The sequence below is a fragment of the Aspergillus ambiguus genome (assembly GCF_047715705.1).
Source record: "Aspergillus ambiguus strain CBS 117.58 unplaced genomic scaffold BDV59scaffold_23, whole genome shotgun sequence".
In the NCBI taxonomy this organism is placed as follows: domain Eukaryota; kingdom Fungi; phylum Ascomycota; class Eurotiomycetes; order Eurotiales; family Aspergillaceae; genus Aspergillus; species Aspergillus ambiguus.
Window position 1 is genome coordinate 177,016 of NW_027395536.1, and position 20,102 is coordinate 197,117.

Genomic DNA, 20,102 nt, shown 5'->3' on the forward strand with positions numbered 1-20,102 from the left:
TTTAACTACTTATTCCCCTATCTTAGTCAATTCCATCTATTTGCGGTCCATATCACAGTTAGCTCACATAACCATTAGTTGGTTATGGGAGGGAGTACTTTCGCCCCCTTGCATTTTTCCTGTTGAACAAAATGAAGAAAGTCACAAGATTGGTTACCAAGGCCTAATATAATGTGCACACCCAAGAGATAGTATTAATTTTACTGTTTGGAAAGTATCGGTGAACCGGAATGGTTATACTCCTTGCTTTGCTTAGCTGTAGCCTCTGGACCATTATAGTGGTCATCCCCATACTCTCCTGCCAAATTCCTGCACTTGCGTAACTACTCTGCTAAGGACAACACTTCTTCAATCGTTCGCACAGATATCTCCAATATGAAGATTATAATGATTCTCTCTGCCGTTCTATTCACAGCCATGGCCGTTGGGGTTCCGTTGGACCCGATGATCAAGCGTGATAGTTCAACTGAAGAAACTCAGGTATAAGAATGGACTGCATAGCAACTGTCATAAGTAATTAACTAATTAATGGAGCATGACAGTGTGTGAGTAGTTGGCCTACGTTTGAGTAACGAGTTAAAGATATACCCAGCCGATTAATATGGACCTTAGACTGTACGTGACTGAAGATCGTTGTAAAGACAGTGCTAACACAAATGACTATGAATAGATTGTGGGTGAAAACCCAGATGAAAGACAAGCTAAAGACATGCGACTGACTGCAATGGATATGGGCAGAGTGTGAGTATCACCCTGCACATAAGGAGAGTCAAGGACAACATAGGGCTGACACATATTGTACAGGATGTAAGCAGCCCACTTCCTTCAAAAAAAGACTGACTCATTGACGGTGAATAGCCTGTAAGTCTTCAATGAACTTGGAGGATAAGTCAATTAGCAAGCTGATTGCAGTGGAACATGGATAGACTGTAAGTAGCACCCATCCAAAATCTGAGTAAACGATGTTACGGCTAAACAGGAACCCAATAGTGCATTGTATGTCATCTTCTTGTCCCCAAGGAAACAGAAATGTTGGCTGAAATGGTGGGTAGATTGCGTGAGCACCTGCTTGTCATACTGGAAGCTGTCCAAGATGTCCGAGAGTCAACCCACGCCTTAGTATTGGTTTTCCCTGTAGATCAGGTTTCCCAGTACTGTGATGCAAATGCAAAGGTGCAATCGCATATCATTATTAGTTACACCTTACAGTCTTTCTTCCGTAGCCAATGCTGAAGTACTCCAGTACTCGCTGTTTGGTATTTCCCAATTAGGCAATCCAATCGAGACCCCACGTGATCTCTCGCGACTAAGGCACATCACGTGCGTAACCCCAGGTCAACCCACCACCCCCCAAGGACCTCGGACCACCTGCGCCGATTTTCCGAACTACATGCTAACCATTTTAGAATAGCTCATCCCACCGGTCAGGTGAGATAATTTTTTTACCCTTTGTAAATAATCTGAAAGTTACCCGCTACACTTTCTCTATAACTAGTTCTTTCTCGAAACTAGTTCTATTATATATTTTTATTTATTTTAATTATAATATTAGAAAGTCTGAAATTAAGCCTTAAATTTTTAAGATATTACTAATAGATTTTCTAATACATAATTTAATATTAACTAGTTTTAAGAAAAAAAAGAATATGAATATACATATGAGCTATAGTAAGGATATTTATAGGGGAACAGAAGTAGATAGTAAGGTAATGTAATGAGTTCAGCCCACCGGCGGTGGGATAATGTCACATGACCACCGGAAAATCGGCGCAGGTGGTCCGAGGTCCAGAGGGGGCGGTGGGCTGACCTGTAACCTGCACACGTGACCTCGCCCGACTAAGGCACATCACGTGCTGATACCTCCACGACAACCTCCAACAAGCAGCAACAGACAAGAGATTCACGACAAGGCCTGACATCGCACGACTCCTATCAATACCCGAGATCAGTCGCGCGATCTCACCTTTCATTCAGATCATGACCACACCATGAACGACTATTAATCGTCCCGCTCAATCGACCGACCAGCCCATTCCACTTCACACCACTCACTTATATTCCCCGTCCACCACACGCGCACATCGCCCAGGATGCCCTCGGCGAACAAAGGAAAAGGCAAGGGCCGTGATGTCCGCCCCTCGCGAAGCCGCAATACTACGCCAAGTTCGAGTTTCAGCGCCGGTGCCCCCACCGCGACCCCGGTCGCCAGCTACCTCGAGAACGATGCCTCGAAGCTGTTCGTGCCGGCGACGGTGCAGTATACCGAGATCCTCGAGCGCATGGGCGGCGTCGGCCCCATTCCCGACTCCAAGTCCCTCGAAGCCCTAACGGAACACCTCAAGACCCTGGCTCAGCTGGCCGAGACGCGTGGCGATGCCTGCAACGCCAGTATCCGGGAGCTGTCCCAGAAGCGCAAGGAGGTCGTCGACGATGCGGAGCCATTTGAGAGCGAGCGCGTCAAGATGAAGCGCGAGGCGGACGAGGAGGAGGAGGATTCCAGGGCGCTGAAGGGCGGGAAGCTGAAGAAGCGCAAGGAACGCGGGAGCAGCTCCAAGGAGGACCGGCCGTTGACGCATGGAGCACATGATGTCGCTCGTCAGGACGGGGGAGAGACGAAGATCGAAGGGGGTGAGTCCGGCCTCTGAGGTGGATCGATCTTACATATAGGTACTGACTTGACATCCGCAGCCGCTTCGCCGTTGTCGAAGAAGTCGAAGAACGCGTCCGAATCACCGCTATCGCCTCCGGCGCTGACATCGCCTCGCAAAGCCGACAATGCTGAAAAGGCCGGCTCACCGGAATCTGACGACAGCAGCGACTCACACCAGCCTGAACCCGCGCCCGCCGTACCGCAGGTCCAAGTGTTCGGCCCTAACCCTCTGAAGTTCGACGATCCAACCATCTACCATATCCGCGACGTCACCCCCGACATGACCGATGAAGAGAAGAAGGAGATCTACTGCGTCAACCGGTTCCCGCGGAGCGACCTCAGCCATCTGATGGCCGGCACTCCGCCCGACCGCGACTTCAGTAACTCCAAACCCACGAACCAAGTCAACGCCAACACGTTCCTCGGCTACATCGAGCCGTACGTGCGCCCGCTGACCGAGGAGGACATTGCATTCCTCAAAGAGAAGGTTCGTACCGCCCCGCGCATCGCTCACCCGGCCTCAATCTAACAAGACCCAGGGCGACCGAGCAACACCGTTCATCATGCCCCGTCGCGGCAAGAGACACTACAGCGAGATCTGGACCGAAGAAGATGGCATCCTGGGCTCGGACCAGACGAACGGCGACAAGGACCGTCTGCCTCTGAACCAGGGCCGCGGGAACATCGAACAGGTCACCGACGACACGGCCGAAACGGACAAAGTCTCCGTCGGCCCGCTCGTCAGCCGCCTGTACTCCCTCCTCCGATACGAGCACCGCGCGCCGCCCGACGAGAACGCCGGTGCAAACGGCACCACCGTCAACGGGGACGCCTCCCTGAACGGCGACACCATGGACCTGGACAATCCGCTCGGCGGCGACAACAACAACCCGGAAAACAACCCCAACGGGACCAGCACATCGGCTACTACCGCCAATGCCAACAACGCCTCCTCCAGCAAACCGCTCGCCTCGGCGACCTCCTTCCCGGACGCCTCGCCCAACGGGTTCAAAGTGCCCGCCGCGAAGCTGGACCACGCGCAGCTCGACGAGCGTCTCAAGGCGGAGCTGCGACACGTGGGCTTCCTCGGGCCGGACGACAACCCGGACTACGACGCGCACTACGACGACGACATCGCGCAGCGGTTGCGGCTGCTGCAGAGCGAGCTGAAGAAGCAGATGATCACGAACAGCTCCCGCAAGGCGCGGCTGCTGGACATCGCGCGCGAGCGCATGGCCTACCAGGAGTACATGACCATCCACGACGACCTCGACTCACAGGTGCAGCAGGCGTATCTCAAGCGCACGCGCACCCTGGGCAAGAGCAAGAAGGGCTCGCAGGCGAAGCACCGCCCCGGTGGCGTGGGCGGCGGCAGCCACGTCGTCAGTGCGGCGGGCGTGAGCCGCCCGGCCATCGGGGACGTGGCGCGCACGCTGATGGACCGGCGGAAGCGCTGGCGCGACTGCATTGGCCCTGTGTTCAAGGACTGCAAGACGTCCGTGCCGGGGCGGACGGAGAGCGTGTTCGAGCCGGCGTTGATGGCGGAGATCGAGAAGGGGGAGTTGGAGGGGTGGGATGAGGAGCAGGAGTGATGCCGGCGGATCGGAAGCTGTATAGTCTATTGGTGTCTGTTTGGGTCTTTTGGTTCTGCTTTTGGATTAATCTGGACTGGCTTTGAACTTTGGATGCGGTCGGCGTAGGGGCGTTGCATGTTATGCTGTATGGTTGTACAGGGCGATACGAGGGTCAATGACAGACAAGCACCAGACGTTGGTTTACACAGAAAGAACTATAGTGGGTATCTAAACATTGGGACAATCAACGATGTATAATGAGCACCTCGCCGGGATACCGTTTCAATCGCGCCGTCAACTCCTTCTCACTCATCGCCAGCTCGGTACAGATCTGATCGAAACAATGCTGGCCATCCAGGTACTTCGACAGCGTCTTATCCTCGACTTCGTCTTCGTCCTCCTCGTCGTCTTCATCCACCTGCCCCGTGCGACTCACGCTCTGCAGTGAACTGGCCGCCTGCGAGATCGGCGCGGGATCTTCGCCCGCGCTGGTGGCATAGGGGGTGTTGGTGCCGGTGCCGGGACCGCGCGACGACGGCCCGCTGGCGACGAGCCCCGACGAGGAGGGTTTCACGGGCGGCAGGGCCGGCATACCGGTCGCGTAGGCGTACTTGTGCACGCGGTACAGGAAGCCCTTGATGATGCCGAAGGTGATGAACCGGCGGATGTCGATGTGCGCCAGCTCGTGGCTGTGCTGCATGTACCATTGCTTCACGCTTTGGCCCTGTTTCAGACTGGCGTACAGCTCGACGAGGCCGACGCCATCGACGACCGCGCGCGGCGCGGGGCCGTCTTCGTCCGCGGCTGAGGCACTGGGGAGCGGCGACGGGCTCCCGCTCGTGCTGGTGATGTCGCTTGGGTTTGGGATGGCGCCGCGGGGGCCGTCGTCGATGGGGGGCCAGACGGCGTCCGGGTCGGTGAACCGCGGGGGATTGGTGAGGGTGGCGGCGGGGGTGGTCGGGGCGAAGAGGGTATTGACGTAGCGGGCGCATTCGCGTTGCATGTCCTCGTCGGAGGCGATCGTGGAGCTGAACTGGGCAGTTGGGGCGTAGATGGCGGAGAAGGAGAAGATGTCCAGCAGGATGAGACAGCCATAGTATAAGAGGTGTCGGATGGCGCGACAGGTCAGGGAGAAGTCGGTGTCGGCGAGGATGGAGATGATGCGCACGCTGTTGACGCCGTTGATGTGCGGGACGACCTGGGGGGTGTTAGCCGGGGTCGGTCGAGTGTGTAGGGAGAGAAGTCGTACGCGTTGCATGGTCAGGTCCCAGTTCTCGTCCATGAAGGCCTGATATCGGACGGTGAAGAGGGGGACGTGCCAGGCTCGCACGTTCGGCGGAGCCGGGTATATGGGGAACAGCTTGATGTTCAAAGTGTTGAGGTCGTCTGCAGGATTAGCGCAGAACAGAACGCAGGCAGGACGAGCGCGGTACCAATTGGGATCATGCATTCACAGTAGTTGTTGAGGTCCTCCATCAGCGTCTCGCACAAGCTGTAGACCTTCCCCTCGCCGCTCTTGGAGTGATCGCGCGACAGGAAGCCGTTCTGCTCCTCGAGGCCGAGCATGAGATCGGCGAGTTTCTGGACGACACTCTTGTAGATGCTGAAGTCGTCTTCCTCGGCGAGGACGATACAGAAGTTGAAGATGAACTCATTGCGATCGTAGCGGACGGATTTCATGCAGATGGGATAGCCCAGGATGCGGTAGCCGTTGGCGCAGACATGGATCAGGTTTCCGCACAGCTCCTGGCGGGGGATGACGAAGAAGGAGATGTCCGAGAAGGTGAGGTAGAGCGGCTGCGCAGGAGCAGTGGGAGAGGGAACGATAGCGCCATCAGGGACTTGATGGACGACCTTGGGGCCTGGAGAAGTCAGCGGGGCGATCAGGCAGAGAGTAAAGGAGCTGTGGGGGCCCACAGACCCTCTTGCGTATCGAATTTGCTGTAGAAGATGGCTTTGATCATGGTGACGAGCGAGCGAGCGAGACACAGTCGTCTCAGGGCGAGAATTGGCGATCGCACGACATGGTGGAGTTGGAGCGAAGGGAGATGGAGAAGATGAAGTTGAGGTGGAGTCGCCGGTGCGGGAGAAGTACAGAGTCCGGAGTACACGGAGGGGAGTCGGTATACGTAAGGCAGGCAGGTATCTCCTGGGTCCTCTATAGTCTACAGAGATATTCCACTATGATCACATTCAATAAATCATTCCGATATTTTTATGCAGGCCAAACGCCGAATCAAGGGTATAACAGCACAACACAATCTATCAACAATCCGATCGAGATAACAAGCACCGCTCAGCGCCAAAAATGCAGCAATCAACCATCCACAGTCCGCACACTCTACCGTGCAGCTCCCGACGGCGAATGCGGTGGACGTCGAATGGCGATGTTCGTCGGCCTGTTGGCGGTGGACAGTCGGAATGGCCGAGAAAACGACGGCGTCGGGCGCAGCTGCGGCAGAGACATATCGTAGAGGAAGTTCAGCGGCTGGCCCGTTCGAATGGCATCCAGCACATCCGCATAGCTTCCCCGTTCCCGGGCTTCTTTCAGCCATTGCTCCCAGTCTTCGTCCAGGGGCACATTGGCGCCCTGTTCGCGCGCAGCACTAGCCGCCAACAGACGGTGGTTCAAGGCTACCCCACAGCTCTCCATGGTGTCATCGTCGCTGAGGTCCTGTTCGGCGCGTGACAGGTCACAGTCGACGCCGCGATCGTCGACCAGCAGGTCGAGATCCACGACATCGGCCGCGTTCTCGATCGGACTCGGCGGCTCTTCCACACGCTCGGACCCACCGGCGAAATGCAGCTCGATGGAAGGGAGAGGCGGGGGCGTGGCTGGACGGATAGCGTCGGCGGTGGTGTCGCGCACCTTGATTCCCTCCTCTTTCTCGTAGCGTTCCCGGGCGGACTTGGTACCTTCCCAGCGACAGAGCGATGCGATCTCGGACTCGGTCAAGCCGAGTTCATCGAAGACGCGGAAGAGACGGCGATGCCAGTGGAAACGGCTCAATCGCATGCGATGCGGCGGATAGGAGTAGTCGAGGCCGGGATATTGAGCCTCGACACTGTCGAGGGAGCCATAGAAGGTGGAGGTTTCGATGCGCACCTCGGGCACCAGATGTCGGGTGATATGGGCGGAGAAAGTGGCCGGATCACTCGTTCGCGGACGAGGAAAGGTGGCACTGTGGACGATCTGAGCGAGAGAAGGTTTATGCATGGTAGGACCGGAGAAGATAGGAACGAAGAGAGGGGAGAGGCGATGGACCAGAACAAGAGAGAGAGGGAGAGAGAGAAAAGGGGGAGAAAAGGTCAGCAGGGACAAAAGGGGAGGAATAAAGAGGCGAACGCTTGCATGCCACAGCCACCTGTTTGCGGAATGAGGAGAAACAGGAGAAAAGGAGGCCAGACGGAAGTAGAAGAGCTGAACAATTTATAAATCCGATCCATTTGTAAAACACGACATCTGGCCGGGAGAGGCAAATGACCAGCGCAGCGAGGATGCATTGGCCAACAAGACGGCAAGACTGCGTTGGCGGCTGCAAGGCCAGTTGTCGAGAGATGCAGGAGGATGATGTAGGTACTCCGTAGTGCAGGAGATGGAGGAGCAAGGTAAGCAAGAGACTGTCGGCGCGTAACACGATTCGACGGGCGTGAGTGCATGTATGTCTATACCGACGTGGTGGTGGTTGAGGGCGATGTATAGTTGTATAGTTGATTGCCCGATCGGGAGCTCACGTGTCGTCCATTTTTCGCTTCAACTTCACTTCCTTCATCTACTTTCTTTCTCCCTCTCTCCCTCTCTCTCCCTATTCCTCCCCCTCCCCCTCATGTCCACCTTTGATGGCCTCGTCCACGAATTCCCCTTCATCCAAAGTACGCACTACAACCCACCCCCATCCCCGTTCTCCACTGATCTTCCTTCCCTAGTCGACTACTTTCGCAAATCCCCTGATCGTCCCGCTCCGCTGGCCTGCTTTCTCAGTCATGTCCACAGTGATCACCTCCAGGGCCTCGAGTCCTTCCGAGCTCCCTTCATCTACTGCTCTCCTGCCACGAGGGAGCTCCTCCTGCGCATCGAGAAATACCCCCACCGGTTGAACTTCTCCAGGGGTGTTCTCGAGTCCCGCCGCTTGCATTACAAGCATCTCTCCAGGCTTCTAAAGCCCATCCCGTTGAACACCGCGACGGTCATCGAACTCACACCCCGCTCGTCTATCCGGGTGACTCTGTTCGACGCCAACCACTGTACGGGGGCTGTGATGTTCCTGATCGAAGGTGACGGGAAAGCCATCCTCTACACCGGTGATATCCGGGGTATGCATACTCCCTGTCAACCCATCACACCTCTCACTGACAAACCCCAGCTGAATTTTGGTGGGTCAACAGCCTAGTCCGAAACCCCATTCTCCTCCCTTACACTCTCGGGAGCAAACGGCTGGACAAGATCTACCTGGACACCACTTTCGCCCGCGCATCCTCTATCTACCGCACGTTCCCCTCCAAAGCGGAAGGGCTCGCCGAGCTATTGCAGAAAGTCGCCTCCTACCCAGACGACACCATCTTCTACTTCCGTGCTTGGACCTTTGGCTACGAGGAAGTCTGGATAGCTCTGTCCGCGTCTCTCGATTCCAAAGTACTTCCTCCCCCGCTCATCGTGGTTCCATGCTGACTCCAACAGATCCACGTGGACCGCTACCAACTCGGCCTCTACCAGTCTCTTCGCGGCATAGATGCTGTCACTCCCGCTCTCTGCGGCTTCGAACTGGGAAACCGGTTGGTTCCAGGCTGTCTGAGCGAGGAGAAGCACTCCCGCATTCACAGTTGCGAGCCGGGCGTGCACTGCGCCGCCGTCCCATCCCCAAACACCGTCTACATTTTCCCGATTGTCAACCGCACGACGGACGGCACCCGCATCCCGGAAGAAGGCGCTGGTGGCGGCGGCGGTGACCTCTACCAGCTCCATGAGCTCGAACTCCCAGATCAATCCGCTGTCGAACAGCTCGAGCAACTATGCCGGGAGAAAATCACCGACACGCAACTCCTCTCGCAGACTCGACAGGCGCTCAACGCAGCCTTCCATTCCAAGCGCCGGACTCTCCCACTAGACCCTGACGGGGTCAAAGACGACCAGGACATTCCACTCGAGCACCTCATCCACATCCTCACTCGAGGGCCCAAGATCGCTAATCAACCACTGCCTCCAAGCACCCTCCCCAAAACCATTGTACGTCCACCCTTCATCCCCAACGGCAGTCTACTGACTCACCCTGCAAGCACTTTCCCTACGCGCGCCACTCTTCATACACCGAACTGTGCGCCCTCGTCGCCGCCTTCGCCCCAAAAGACATCATCCCCTGCACCGTTGACCCGCTCACCTGGGACGAGGACGTCTCCATGCAGACCCTCTTCGGCCACCTGTGCTCCGGCGACACCTTCGCCCACGACGAGTACATGCGCACGCTCCTCGCCACAGACGAGGGTCTTCGCGCGCGCAAACGCCGCCGGACCGAGACCGACTCACTTGAATCCACCCAATCCAGCTGGAGCGGTCATCCCGTTCTGCCGGGACCAACCCTGTCCCCGTCAATTCTCTCCTCGTCCCACCCCATTGAGAAGCCGGTGGATGTCAACCTCCCGATCTCCGTGCCTGCGTCCGCCCCGGACAGAGACCAGGCTAAGCGCGAAGGCCTCCGTCGCGCATGGGACGTGCTTTCCGCATCGCGTGCCGACAACGTCCAGCTAGCGCCTCTGCCGTGGGCGGACGGGGGTAGCTCTCCTCCCCCCCGGAGCCCGGGACTCGATGCAGACGACGGGGCAGGGTCGCAGCCCAGTCAGCCGCTCTCGGTTTCTTCGTCGGCCTTCGCGTCCCAAGAGAACCCTAGCACGGAAGAGGCGCCGATGGAGCGGCCGCCCTCCCCCCGACGGAATCCGTCATCGCGCACGCGGCGGGCGGCGTATCTCGCGGCGCGCGCGGATAGCTACGACGCCTGGGCGGCAGTGTCGCTGGTGTCCGCGGGGAACAACCATGTCGAGGAGGAGATAGAGCTCTAGCGGGAGATTGGCCGTGCGTCCGGTTGTTTTTTTTTTTTTACGATTACCAGAAACGAAGTTACGAAGACAAGACACGAAATACGAAAGAAATGAGCATCATTATTCATGAAAAGTGCAACACACTGCCCTTGCTGTACACGCGCGAAGTAAAAGCAAAAGGTATCATAAACGAAAACTAGTAGACGAAAAAGTCCTGCGTGAGCGGGAGCGCCCCGGCCGGGGCGGCATCGCAGAGAACCCCGTCGGCCTCGACGCGGTAGCTTTCCGGGTCGACATGCATCTTCGGCATGGTGTCGTTGTATTTCATGTCGGCTTTGCTGACGGCGCGGCAGTTCTTGACGGCCTCGACGCGTTTCTTTAGCCCGTAGGTCTGCACGATGCCGAGGTCCAGCGAGGACTGCGACACCCACATGATGGAGGTGCTGGGGACGTGGACCTGTTGCTGTCAGTTGAGTTCACGGGGTGGATGGGAGGGGACGAAGGGGAGAGACGTACGCCGAACTGCGGACGCATGATGACTGGCTCGATGGTCGGGATGGAGCCGTTGGGGTCGCCCTGAAGGAGTATAAGATTAGCCTACGGTTCAAGAACCTAGGATCCAGGAGGGAAAAAGGGGGGGAGGGGCATACCATCTGGGCGGCTACGATCATCCCACTCTTCAGCACCTGGGTCGGCTTGGTGCCAAAGGAGCTGGGGTGCCAGAGGACCAGATCGGCGATCTTGCCGACCTCGATGCTGCCGATGAGATGGCCCATGCCCTGGGCGAGGGCCGGGTTGATGGTGTACTTGCTGATGTAGCGCTTGACGCGGAAGTTGTCGGCGCCGGAGCCGAGGTCCTCCGGGAGGGGCCCGCGCTGCTCCTTGTTCTTGTGGGCGGTGTTCCAGGTGCGCAGGATGACCTCGCCGCAGCGGCCCATGGCCTGCGAGTCGGACGACATCATGCTGATGGCGCCGAGGTCGTGCAGCACGTCCTCGGCGGCGATGGTCTCGGCGCGGATGCGGCTCTCGGCGAAGGCGACGTCCTCGGCGATGTTCTTGGACAGATGGTGGCACACCATCAGCATGTCGAGGTGCTCGTCGAGCGTGTTCATGGTGAAGGGCCGGGTGGGGTTGGTGCTGCTGGGGAGCACGTTGGGGTGCTCGACGACGCGGATGATGTCCGGGGCGTGGCCGCCGCCGGCGCCCTCGGTGTGGTAGGTGTGGATGGTGCGGTTCTTGAAGGCGTCGATGGTCTGCTCGACGAAGCCGGACTCGTTCAGCGTGTCCGTGTGGATCATGCACTGCACGTCGTACCGGTCGCACATCTTCAGGCACGAGTCGATGGCCGCGGGCGTCGATCCCCAGTCCTCGTGGAGCTTGAGCCCCGCCGCCCCGGCGTGGATCTGCTCCTCGATGCTGAGGCCCTCGCAGTCGTTGCCCTTGCCGGTGATGCCGATGTTGAGCGGGATGTGGTCGCAGGCCTGGATCATCTGCCGCATGTGCGTGGGGCCCGGCGTGCAGGTCGTGGCGTTGCTGCCGGTGGACGGGCCGGTGCCGCCGCCCAGCATGGTGGTGATGCCCGAGGCGAGGGCCTCGTCGGCCTGCTGCGGGCAGATGAAGTGGATGTGGGTGTCGAAGCCACCGGCGGTGACGATCTTGTTCTCGCCGGCGATGACGTCGGTCGACGAGCCGACGACCATGTCCGGGTGCACGCCGTCCATGATGTCCGGGTTCCCGGCCTTGCCGATGCCGACGATGATGCCGTTGCGGATGCCGATGTCCGCCTTGTAGATGCCGGTCCAGTCGATGATCAGGGCGTTGGTGACCAGCGTGTCGAGACATTCCGTGGCCGAGCGGCCCGACGCCTGCGCCATGCCGTCCCGCAGACTCTTCCCCCCGCCGAAGGAGCACTCGTCCCCGTAGTGGGTGTAGTCCTTCTCGACGCGCACCCACAGGTTGGTCAGACCGAGACGCACCAGGTCGCCGGTGGTGGGGCCGAACATGCGGGCGTAGATCTCGCGGTCCATGGTGAAGGGTTCGACCAGGGCGGCGTCGGCCGCCGGGTCGGGGAGATGCGCGAAGCCGCCGACCTGCAGCCGCTGCAGGATCTCGTCGGCGCGCGAAACGTCGACCTTGCCCGAGGCGACGCAGTTGCCGCCCTGGATGACCTGGTGGCCGGCGATCTGGACGAGGGTGACGGTCTTGGTGTCGCCGGGCTCGAAGCGGACGGAGGTGCCGGCGGGGATGTCCAGGCGGTAGCCGTAGGCGCGCAGCCGGTCGAAATGGAGCTGGGGGTTGGTCTCGATGAAGTGGTAGTGCGAGCCGACCTGGATGGGCCGGTCACCCTTGCTCATGACCTTGAGCTTGATGCGCTTGCGGCCCTCGTTCAGGGTGATGCGCTCGTTCTTGACGGGGATGACCGCGCCGGGCATCCTCTCCGGCTCGTAGTCCTCGGGCTTGGGGTCGGGGAAGGCGTCGGCCGGGGGGACGGGGAGAAAGCTGCCGTAGAGGGCCCTCTCCAGGTCCCCATCGTCGCTACTGATGGGGTGGTGGACGGTGACGAGATAGGTACCAGTGGGGAAGGTTCCTTCGACCTGCAGTTCGAGTAGGGTGGCGGGGACGGAGGGGAGGACATGTCGGCGACCCAGCATGGTCTTGCCGATGGACATGAGATCGGCGACGGAGTAGAGGCCATCACGAATGAGCTGGAGATCCGTCAGCGTGGAACTGGGACAGGAAGATCCGGGGGAAGGGGGTGTACCTCCTGCAGGTTGGAGGAGATCAGAGCCTATGAGGAGGGTCAGCGAACATAAGTCGGTGGTCCGATGTCGCACGATGGGCAGGAGTGGGTTACGTACCACGGCCTCGGCATGGTTGAGACGCACACCACGGGCCAGACGACGTTGGGCGAGGAAGCCCAACTGCGAGATGGCGAGCTTGTCGAGCTGTGGAGGGAGTTAGTCAATTGAACGAGAGGATGTGTGTGTGAGAAAGATACCTCTTTAGGGATGAGATGCATGGCTCACGGCCCAAACGGGAAATGCTTGGCTGACGAATCACACACACCGCCCGAAGACGATCTGAGCCAGAGCACCAATCACAGGGCAGATATTTGCCACCGCGAACTGGCAGAGACAAAGACAAAAGTGGCGGGGAGAGAGTCAGTGGGAGGGTACAGGACACGGAGGGCACTGGGAATTCGGGTTCAGAGGGGAGAGAGACTGTAATCCACACAGAGAGAGAAAGATTGGAGGCGGCGAAGGAAGAGAAGAAAAGAGAGAAAGCCGGCGGGCTCCGTGCGAGAAGGCAAAGGGGGGGCCGGCCACGGATTAAGAAGGAAAAAAAGAGGGCGAGTTCGCCAGATGGCCGAGATAAGCTGATAAGCGTGCGTATACACTGTAGGAGAGTCAGTGCATCGGGGACGGTATTATAACCTATAGTTTGATGATTTAATCTCTTACTCTTTCGGTTCATGTGCGTTTCTTCAACTCGATCTGACTTCTATCCTGCTGGATTCTTCTACTCTTCTATTTCTCCTCCATCCTACAATCGTCTGCGACCAGTCGACGGCAGACCCCGGCTATCAATGCCGATACTAATCCCTACTACTAATCCCTACACTAATGCCTACACTAATCCCTACTGCTTGCTCCACTTCCGTACTCCATCAGCGCCGAAAACTGGGAACTTTTCATTAAACCGCTATCAAAAGTCATCCTCAATTTACTCCTGTCCGTCCACCTCACTCTTACGCTTCTTCTTCGTCCGCTTGTTCGTCTCCTTCGGAGTCGCCGCCTCTTCCTTGGCCGCCGCCGCCTTCGCCCCGCGCTTTTTCTTCTCCGGCGATGCCTTCTTCTCCGGCGACGCCTTGGCCGGGGTCTTGGTCTCCGGCGCCGCGATCTTCGGCGTCTCGGCCTGCTTGGGGGTCTTCACCTCACTACGACGACGCTTGCCGCTCCGCGGGGGGGTAGGCTCCCGCACGGGCTCCGGCGCCACCTCTTCCTCCGACTCACTCTCCTCCGACTCATCCTCCTCCACGTTGGTCGCCTCGGCCTCCTGCTGGAGCTGACTGGCCGCGCGCACGTCATCCGACACGGGCAGTCCCAGACTCGCCTTGTACGCGCGCATCTTCTCCTTGTACACGGCCAGGTTCTCCGCATACTTCTGCTTCCAGTACTAGATTCCCACATTAGCTACGTAGAATTTCCCCCCAACGGGACTGGGCACCGGTAACATACGTCTCGCTCCTCGTCCGGCATGGTCTGCCAGCGACGCGTGCCCTCATCCGAGACCTCCTTCGGGCGGGCGTTGGGTCCCAGCTCGGCGGAGATCTTGGCCCGGTTGTTCTGCATGTACAGGAAGAAAGGAGTCAGGGCGCGCTTGGGCGCATTGGGGTCTGGGGGCGCGCGCTTGCGCTTCTTCTTGCCTCCCTCCCCGGTCTCAGACTTGGCGCCGGGGCTGGTGGCGCGCGCCGTGGTCAGCCCCGGGAAGCCGGCGATGAGCCCATTCTCTTGCAGGAGGTGGGCGATGTTGGCCAACGGGCCGTCCGCGTCGGGACCGCGGTTCAGAACCGTGTTGGAGTGGTTGATGTAGGCGCGTGACACTTCGGCCACCGCTGCCTGGAGTTGCAGCAAAGTCGAGAGGACCTGTCGGTGGTTAGCGTGGTTGCGCGGGAGGGAGCTGAGCTAAACGGGTGGGGAGCTCGAGCTCGAGCTCGAGCTCGGGAGCTGTTTGCCCGGGACGGGGACGCGTCGAGGGCATGGGTTTGTATTTTTTTTTATTTTGGGCAAGGATGAGGGGAGTGGGGTGAGAGATAGTGTTTGTGTGGAAGAAAAACTCAAGGTAATTAATATGGAGATAGTAATGTAGTCAAAGAGTGAAAGAAAGGTTGATATGGCTGGGAGCGCATCGCCGGTTTGTTTATGGACGCGCCAGGATGCGACCGCGACGAGCCCACCACAGCACCACAACACCACAACAATAGAACACAATCAAGAACCAAAAGGAGGACTTACATGATCGCGAGTTCGGGTAAAATCCTCGACGTCGACCGCGACAGTCGTGTCAGTCGTCTTGTGGTCGTCCTTGGGCGACATGATGGTAGAGTCCACGAGAGACACCGTGGGGACCAGAGGTACCGGTAAGTAAGGGGACAACGGGGGGCGGACGGGGAGTTGAAGAGGAAAGAATTTTCGGCGGGCGGGGGGCGCGGGAGGAGGGAGTCTCCCTCACTAAATACCCGGCAGCCTGGCCTGTTTTAGGCTTAGGCGCTAGCTCCCGACCCTCCCGCCAGCAACAGAGCTGCTGGCCCCCCTAACCATCCCTATCGCTGTGACACGAGTGCCTAACTGCTGTATGCTTCTATTGTGTTCTATTTATTAGGGGGGATTTTATAAGTAGAGTTGTTCTATTACAAGATTGTTATTACACTCGTTCATCTGGTCAAATGATACATACATCCATTGTTCCGACTACTTGAGCACGCTGCCCGCCATAAGCGCTCGATCTTTAGGCTGCCCTTCCCCAGCGGCTAGCCTCGCCACCCCCAAGACTGCACCTGGACAGTTCGCACTCACCTTACCACAACCATCTTACCCAGTTGTCGATACTGTTTCTTAACTCTTTACTCATACTATGTTACAATTCGTTCATCGGTTCTACGGGTTCCATCAAGGTGACTTCCAAAAAGACCACATGCAGAGTCCACTATCTAGACGTTGCTTTTTACTACGCCTTCCGGTCTTCGATAGGCCGATATATATATCGAAAGACTAGAATCCAAGAACTCCGTGCATATCTAACATACCTGTTTCGCATATCCTATCTAATTCTATTTAATTCTATCTAGATTCTACATGACCTACGACCTACCTACGTACATCATCCATCATAACACCTACGCCTACTTCAGTACCACGGACTGTTACATACCCCCGCAGTTAGTCATCCAAGCCAACTTAAGCTTAAAGCACAACCAACCAACTCCAGTTCACCTCACCAACTCAACTCCCCACAAGACAATGCCCATCACAGCGTGCTGACACCCACCGACCCCTGACCTCTCTGTCCAGCTCCCGGCGATGCCCCCCACAAAAGCCTACATCCTCGTCTACGAAGGCACCCCGCTCGACTTCTCCGAATACCGCCACACCGCCCTCCACTTCGTCTACGCCGCGTCCACCGCCCCCTCCACCACCACCATGCACGTCGTCGGCACCCAGGGCCTCTTCGAGTTCCAGGAGGACGTCGACCAGGACCCGCACGATGGCGGCGATCTCGCCCGCATGATCCCCGTCGGCGACATCCCCGGCTCCGTTAGCGCCGCCGCCATCAAGAAGACCGTCTCCGCCACCCCGGTCAAGAACGGCCGCGCCGATCTCGACTGGAACTGCCAGAACTGGGTCGGCGATGCGCTGGCCCAGATGGTCGAGTCGGGTTTCTTCACCGACGCCCAGCGGGCGCTCGCCATCGATCTGATGCTGGATGTCTGCCTGGAAGCCAAGGACGGTTGACGTTGCCTCATGGATGTATATTTGCTGGACATATCGATGCAGGTGGGCGTCGCTGCACGTTCTCCCACCCTCTTACCTATCCTCCGTATCTACGGGTTCCGATCTGTCGGCTCGTCGCCGAGCACCGGCGCGCAACGTCTACGAGAAGCTCCGCGCTTGGGGGTTCCGCTGCGGGATCGGCGGGAAGAGTACTACTTACTGCTGGACGGGGCAGTCTGCACCAGAAACGACACGCATAGCCTATACCCCTCCTACCTACTACCAGAGCAACGCGTACATATCCATAATGAAAAAAAAAAAAAAAAAAAGAAAAAAGTACATGTATAGTCTAGTGGCACACAAACGGTGCATCTAAAACTTGAACACCTGCTCCTGGCTGTAGCCCAGCTCCTTCAGGATACCGGTGAGCTCGCCCTGGTCCTTGGGGCTGACCTTGGCGCCGCTGATGGCCTTGTACATGCCGGGCGGGCCGCAGACGAAGAGCTTGATGTTGTCCTCCTTGGGCTCGGGCAGGACGGTCTTGAGCAGCTCCTTGCTGATGTAGCCCTTGCCGCCGGTCCACTCCTTGGGCGGGTTGTCGAGCACGTAGAAGGCCCGGAAGCGCTGCGGGTACGTGTTCTCCAGCTCCTCCAGCTCCTTCTTCAGCAGGATGTCCCCCTCCGTGACGTTGCCGTACACGAGCGTCACCTTGGTCTTGTCCTCGGGGTTCTTGAAGATCTGCCGCGCGAGCTGGTACATCGGGGTGATGCCCGTGCCACCAGCGATCAGGCAGATGTGGTTGTGCTTGTTGGCCTCCCACGGGTACTTGGGCAGCGGGCCCTTGAACTCGAGCCGCTGGTCCACGTTCATGCTGTGCAGGTGCTCGGACATCGGCCCGTTGGGGTACACCTTCACCACCAGGTCGAGGAAGCCGGGTTGGGCTGCGGGGGTGAGTAGGCGCCGATGGGGGAGGTCGTGGGGGACGTACCTTCATCGCTGACGGGGGTGTAGGGGCGGAGAACGGCCTTGCCGCCCTCAGGCTTGAACTTGGTCAGAAGAGCGGCTAGGAGGGGTGGATGGTGAGCGAGATTCGTTTAGGCGACATCATGGGGTGATCGTACAGGCAACGTTGAGACCAGACACGGCCTCCTTGTCCTCGAACTCGAAGCGGAGTCTCTTGGTGTTGTGGTTGAGGACCTCGATTTCCGACAGCTTCAGGTCCACCCATCCCTGGTCACCGCCCGTGAAGACCTTGGCACGGTCGGCGGGCGCCTCGGCGCTCGCGGAGTTGTACCGGTACAGACCGACACCGAGACCAGCGAGACCGACGGTCAGGTAGACCGGGGCGAGGGACTTGCCCTTGGGGGCCTCGGTGGAGTATTTACGGAAGCTCTGGAGAGCGTCAGCGGGTGGTCCTGGGGAGGGAAAATCGCCAGACGCGCAAGTACCTGCTTCAGAGGCTGAGCATAGCGGAAGGTCTGACGAGCGAACATTTTGCGAGCAGATGGACGCTGAAAGGAGAGTCAATGGGGGGGGGGGTGGTGAGGAGGTTGTCAGAACGATGGAGGACGGGGTCTGCTGGAGGCCGAAGAAGCTCCTCTCGCTTTCGGCGGGCGCCCTCCGAATAGCCGATTACAAATGACGCAATCTGTTACTAACGTGCCCAGTACATGCATGTTATGAATGTCTGTTGCTATTGAATGGATTTATATGGTTTACTATATTCGATTGTATGTATTTGAGTTAATTTGCAGCATCGTTACCTATAAGTGAGGTAGATTGCTGCACATAGTACATTGGGGATACTGGAATATATTTTTCCACACCCGACCGATTACAAATATATCCGACGCTCCAAATCAGGACAGCATCAGGGCCGGATCATGCTATGAATAGGGATATACTATGCAGGACACCTACGATATAAGCTACTAGGGATGGATGCAGGCACAAGAGACCTACAGAACAGTTCAACGTGAAAATAAACCCCAGATTTTTGTGATATAACTTGAGAGGGTCGCTGCACAGGACTAAAGAGACATCAAAACCATCCATCCCATTATCTGGGCTGTAGATACACGCCGTGTTCTCCGCGTGACCCGTGTCCTTCATGCACGCTATGGCCATAACATAGTCATTCATCCACACACTCCTATCCCCCAAACCCAAAACCTCACATTTACGCAAAGGTGGAGGGCCGCGAGTAGGCGAAGAGCTTGTTGCCCTTGGCGGCACGGTGGGGCAGAGGGAACTTGAGGTCCTTCTGGAGGAGCTGCTTGATGTAGGGGCGGCGGATGGTGTCGGCCTTCTCGATCTCAACAACCTTGAGGATCTGCGCGCAATCGTCAGAGCGGTCATCCTGCACACCGCGGAAAGGGAATCACATACGTGGATGGAGCCGAAGCGGGCACGGTGGCGGGCGGCCATGTCCTGGTAGAGAGCCTCGACGGCCTCGGTACGGCTCATCTCACGGAACTCCTTGTACATGTTGTGGGTACCGGAGCGAGAGTCGTAACGGATCCAGATACCGAAGTTCTTGACCTTGAGGGGACGCTTCTCGTTGATCTGCACACATCACATCAGCACGCCGGTCGACCGGATCCCGAAGAGGAACAGTGCGGAACATACCACGTTGATGCTGACGATCTCACCGTTGGCCTTCTTGACCTTACGGAGCTGGGTCAAGAAGTACCAGAACCGGGACTTGGCCACGACGGCATTGGGCGCGAAGATGCGCATGCGGTAGAGCTTGGGCGTGGGGTTGGCCTCGGTGGGCAGATGACGCCCGATGACCTGGTACTCGGTGAGACGCCCTGAAGATCGGTCAGTCACCTTCCTTCGACGGTAGATTGTGCAATGGAGATTCGATTCGGTGCGCTGAGTTCCGTGCGAAACGTTGGAGTCGACAGGACGGGTAGACGTAGTGTTGGCTGGGAATCTTTTCGATATGCGACCGCACTTGATTCAAAATTTCCCCCCTCCTCCCTAGCATTGCTCCGTTGACCAGAAATTATCCCATCGTCTTCCTCGTAAAATCGTAATTGAGTGTCCCCGTGTGGGTGGATATGTCGCTCAACGTTCGCAGGAAAAAAACAGGCATCCGATCGGCTAAGGGGCGGACTGGAAAAAAGGTGCAAATATAAGACTTACCCATCTGGAAAAAAAAATTGTTAGTATAAAATTGGACCAGCAGCGTGATACGAGGGGATTCAAGGGTGACACTCACTTTTGTCGACGGTGATGTGGTTGATCGCGAGAGAGGTGTGCCGGTTGGGGTCTCGTCGCAAAAATGAGGATTTGTGAACTGGGAGAGTTAGGGCTGTCGCCCTTCGCCTAAGCGACCGGAGGCTTGGGCCT

At 57.8% G+C, this 20,102-nt stretch overlaps 9 protein-coding genes across 9 annotated transcripts; 3 read left to right on the top strand and 6 right to left on the bottom strand.

Annotated features, from left to right (window-relative positions):
* Positions 1-2,090: 2,090 nt before the first annotated feature.
* Positions 2,091-4,242, top strand: BDV59DRAFT_203285 (histone acetyltransferase NGG1; the record flags this gene model as incomplete). The annotated part of the gene is made up of 3 exons (XM_073694239.1): positions 2,091-2,628; positions 2,689-3,137; positions 3,190-4,242. The coding sequence occupies 3 exons, from the start codon at positions 2,091-2,093 to the stop codon at positions 4,240-4,242; spliced, it is 2,040 nt and encodes a 679-aa protein (XP_073546451.1).
* Positions 4,243-4,468: 226 nt separating this feature from the next.
* On the bottom strand, positions 4,469-6,188 carry BDV59DRAFT_203286 (nitrogen permease regulating protein NPR2; the record flags this gene model as incomplete). Its single annotated transcript, XM_073694240.1, has 4 exons — positions 4,469-5,422; positions 5,474-5,610; positions 5,658-6,086; positions 6,146-6,188. The coding sequence occupies 4 exons, from the start codon at positions 6,186-6,188 to the stop codon at positions 4,469-4,471; spliced, it is 1,563 nt and encodes a 520-aa protein (XP_073546452.1).
* A 144-nt stretch (positions 6,189-6,332) lies between these two features.
* On the bottom strand, positions 6,333-7,866 carry BDV59DRAFT_181504 (uncharacterized protein). Its single transcript, XM_073690251.1, has one exon. The coding sequence runs from the start codon at positions 7,439-7,441 to the stop codon at positions 6,566-6,568; it is 876 nt and encodes a 291-aa protein (XP_073546453.1). The 5' UTR covers positions 7,442-7,866; the 3' UTR covers positions 6,333-6,565.
* A 55-nt stretch (positions 7,867-7,921) lies between these two features.
* On the top strand, positions 7,922-10,220 carry BDV59DRAFT_181507 (putative DNA repair protein). The gene is made up of 4 exons (XM_073690252.1): positions 7,922-8,097; positions 8,152-8,538; positions 8,589-8,857; positions 8,903-10,220. The coding sequence occupies exons 1-4, from the start codon at positions 8,052-8,054 to the stop codon at positions 9,965-9,967; spliced, it is 1,767 nt and encodes a 588-aa protein (XP_073546454.1). The 5' UTR covers positions 7,922-8,051; the 3' UTR covers positions 9,968-10,220.
* Positions 10,221-10,321: 101 nt separating this feature from the next.
* Positions 10,322-13,633, bottom strand: BDV59DRAFT_181516 (urease Ure). The gene is made up of 6 exons (XM_073690253.1): positions 13,253-13,633; positions 13,113-13,199; positions 13,016-13,042; positions 10,905-12,959; positions 10,771-10,830; positions 10,322-10,711 (listed from the first exon to the last, which is right to left on the bottom strand). The coding sequence occupies exons 1-6, from the start codon at positions 13,271-13,273 to the stop codon at positions 10,451-10,453; spliced, it is 2,511 nt and encodes an 836-aa protein (XP_073546455.1). The 5' UTR covers positions 13,274-13,633; the 3' UTR covers positions 10,322-10,450.
* A 167-nt stretch (positions 13,634-13,800) lies between these two features.
* Positions 13,801-15,448, bottom strand: BDV59DRAFT_181520 (uncharacterized protein). Its single transcript, XM_073690254.1, has 3 exons — positions 15,270-15,448; positions 14,493-14,900; positions 13,801-14,430 (listed from the first exon to the last, which is right to left on the bottom strand). Exons 1-3 carry the CDS (start codon positions 15,348-15,350, stop codon positions 13,978-13,980), a joined length of 942 nt encoding a protein of 313 aa, XP_073546456.1. The 5' UTR covers positions 15,351-15,448; the 3' UTR covers positions 13,801-13,977.
* Positions 15,449-16,200: 752 nt separating this feature from the next.
* Positions 16,201-17,055, top strand: BDV59DRAFT_62330 (uncharacterized protein). The gene has a single exon (XM_073696785.1). It carries the CDS (start codon positions 16,335-16,337, stop codon positions 16,764-16,766), a length of 432 nt encoding a protein of 143 aa, XP_073546457.1. The 5' UTR covers positions 16,201-16,334; the 3' UTR covers positions 16,767-17,055.
* Positions 17,056-17,063: 8 nt separating this feature from the next.
* BDV59DRAFT_181522 (cytochrome b5 reductase family protein) lies at positions 17,064-18,318 on the bottom strand. Its single transcript, XM_073690255.1, has 4 exons — positions 18,194-18,318; positions 17,867-18,137; positions 17,734-17,808; positions 17,064-17,686 (listed from the first exon to the last, which is right to left on the bottom strand). The coding sequence occupies exons 1-4, from the start codon at positions 18,236-18,238 to the stop codon at positions 17,118-17,120; spliced, it is 960 nt and encodes a 319-aa protein (XP_073546458.1). The 5' UTR covers positions 18,239-18,318; the 3' UTR covers positions 17,064-17,117.
* Positions 18,319-18,704: 386 nt separating this feature from the next.
* On the bottom strand, positions 18,705-19,982 carry BDV59DRAFT_181523 (60S ribosomal protein eL20). The gene is made up of 4 exons (XM_073690256.1): positions 19,896-19,982; positions 19,374-19,558; positions 19,134-19,310; positions 18,705-19,077 (listed from the first exon to the last, which is right to left on the bottom strand). The coding sequence occupies exons 1-4, from the start codon at positions 19,897-19,899 to the stop codon at positions 18,925-18,927; spliced, it is 519 nt and encodes a 172-aa protein (XP_073546459.1). The 5' UTR covers positions 19,900-19,982; the 3' UTR covers positions 18,705-18,924.
* Between the last annotated feature and the right edge of the window lie 120 nt (positions 19,983-20,102).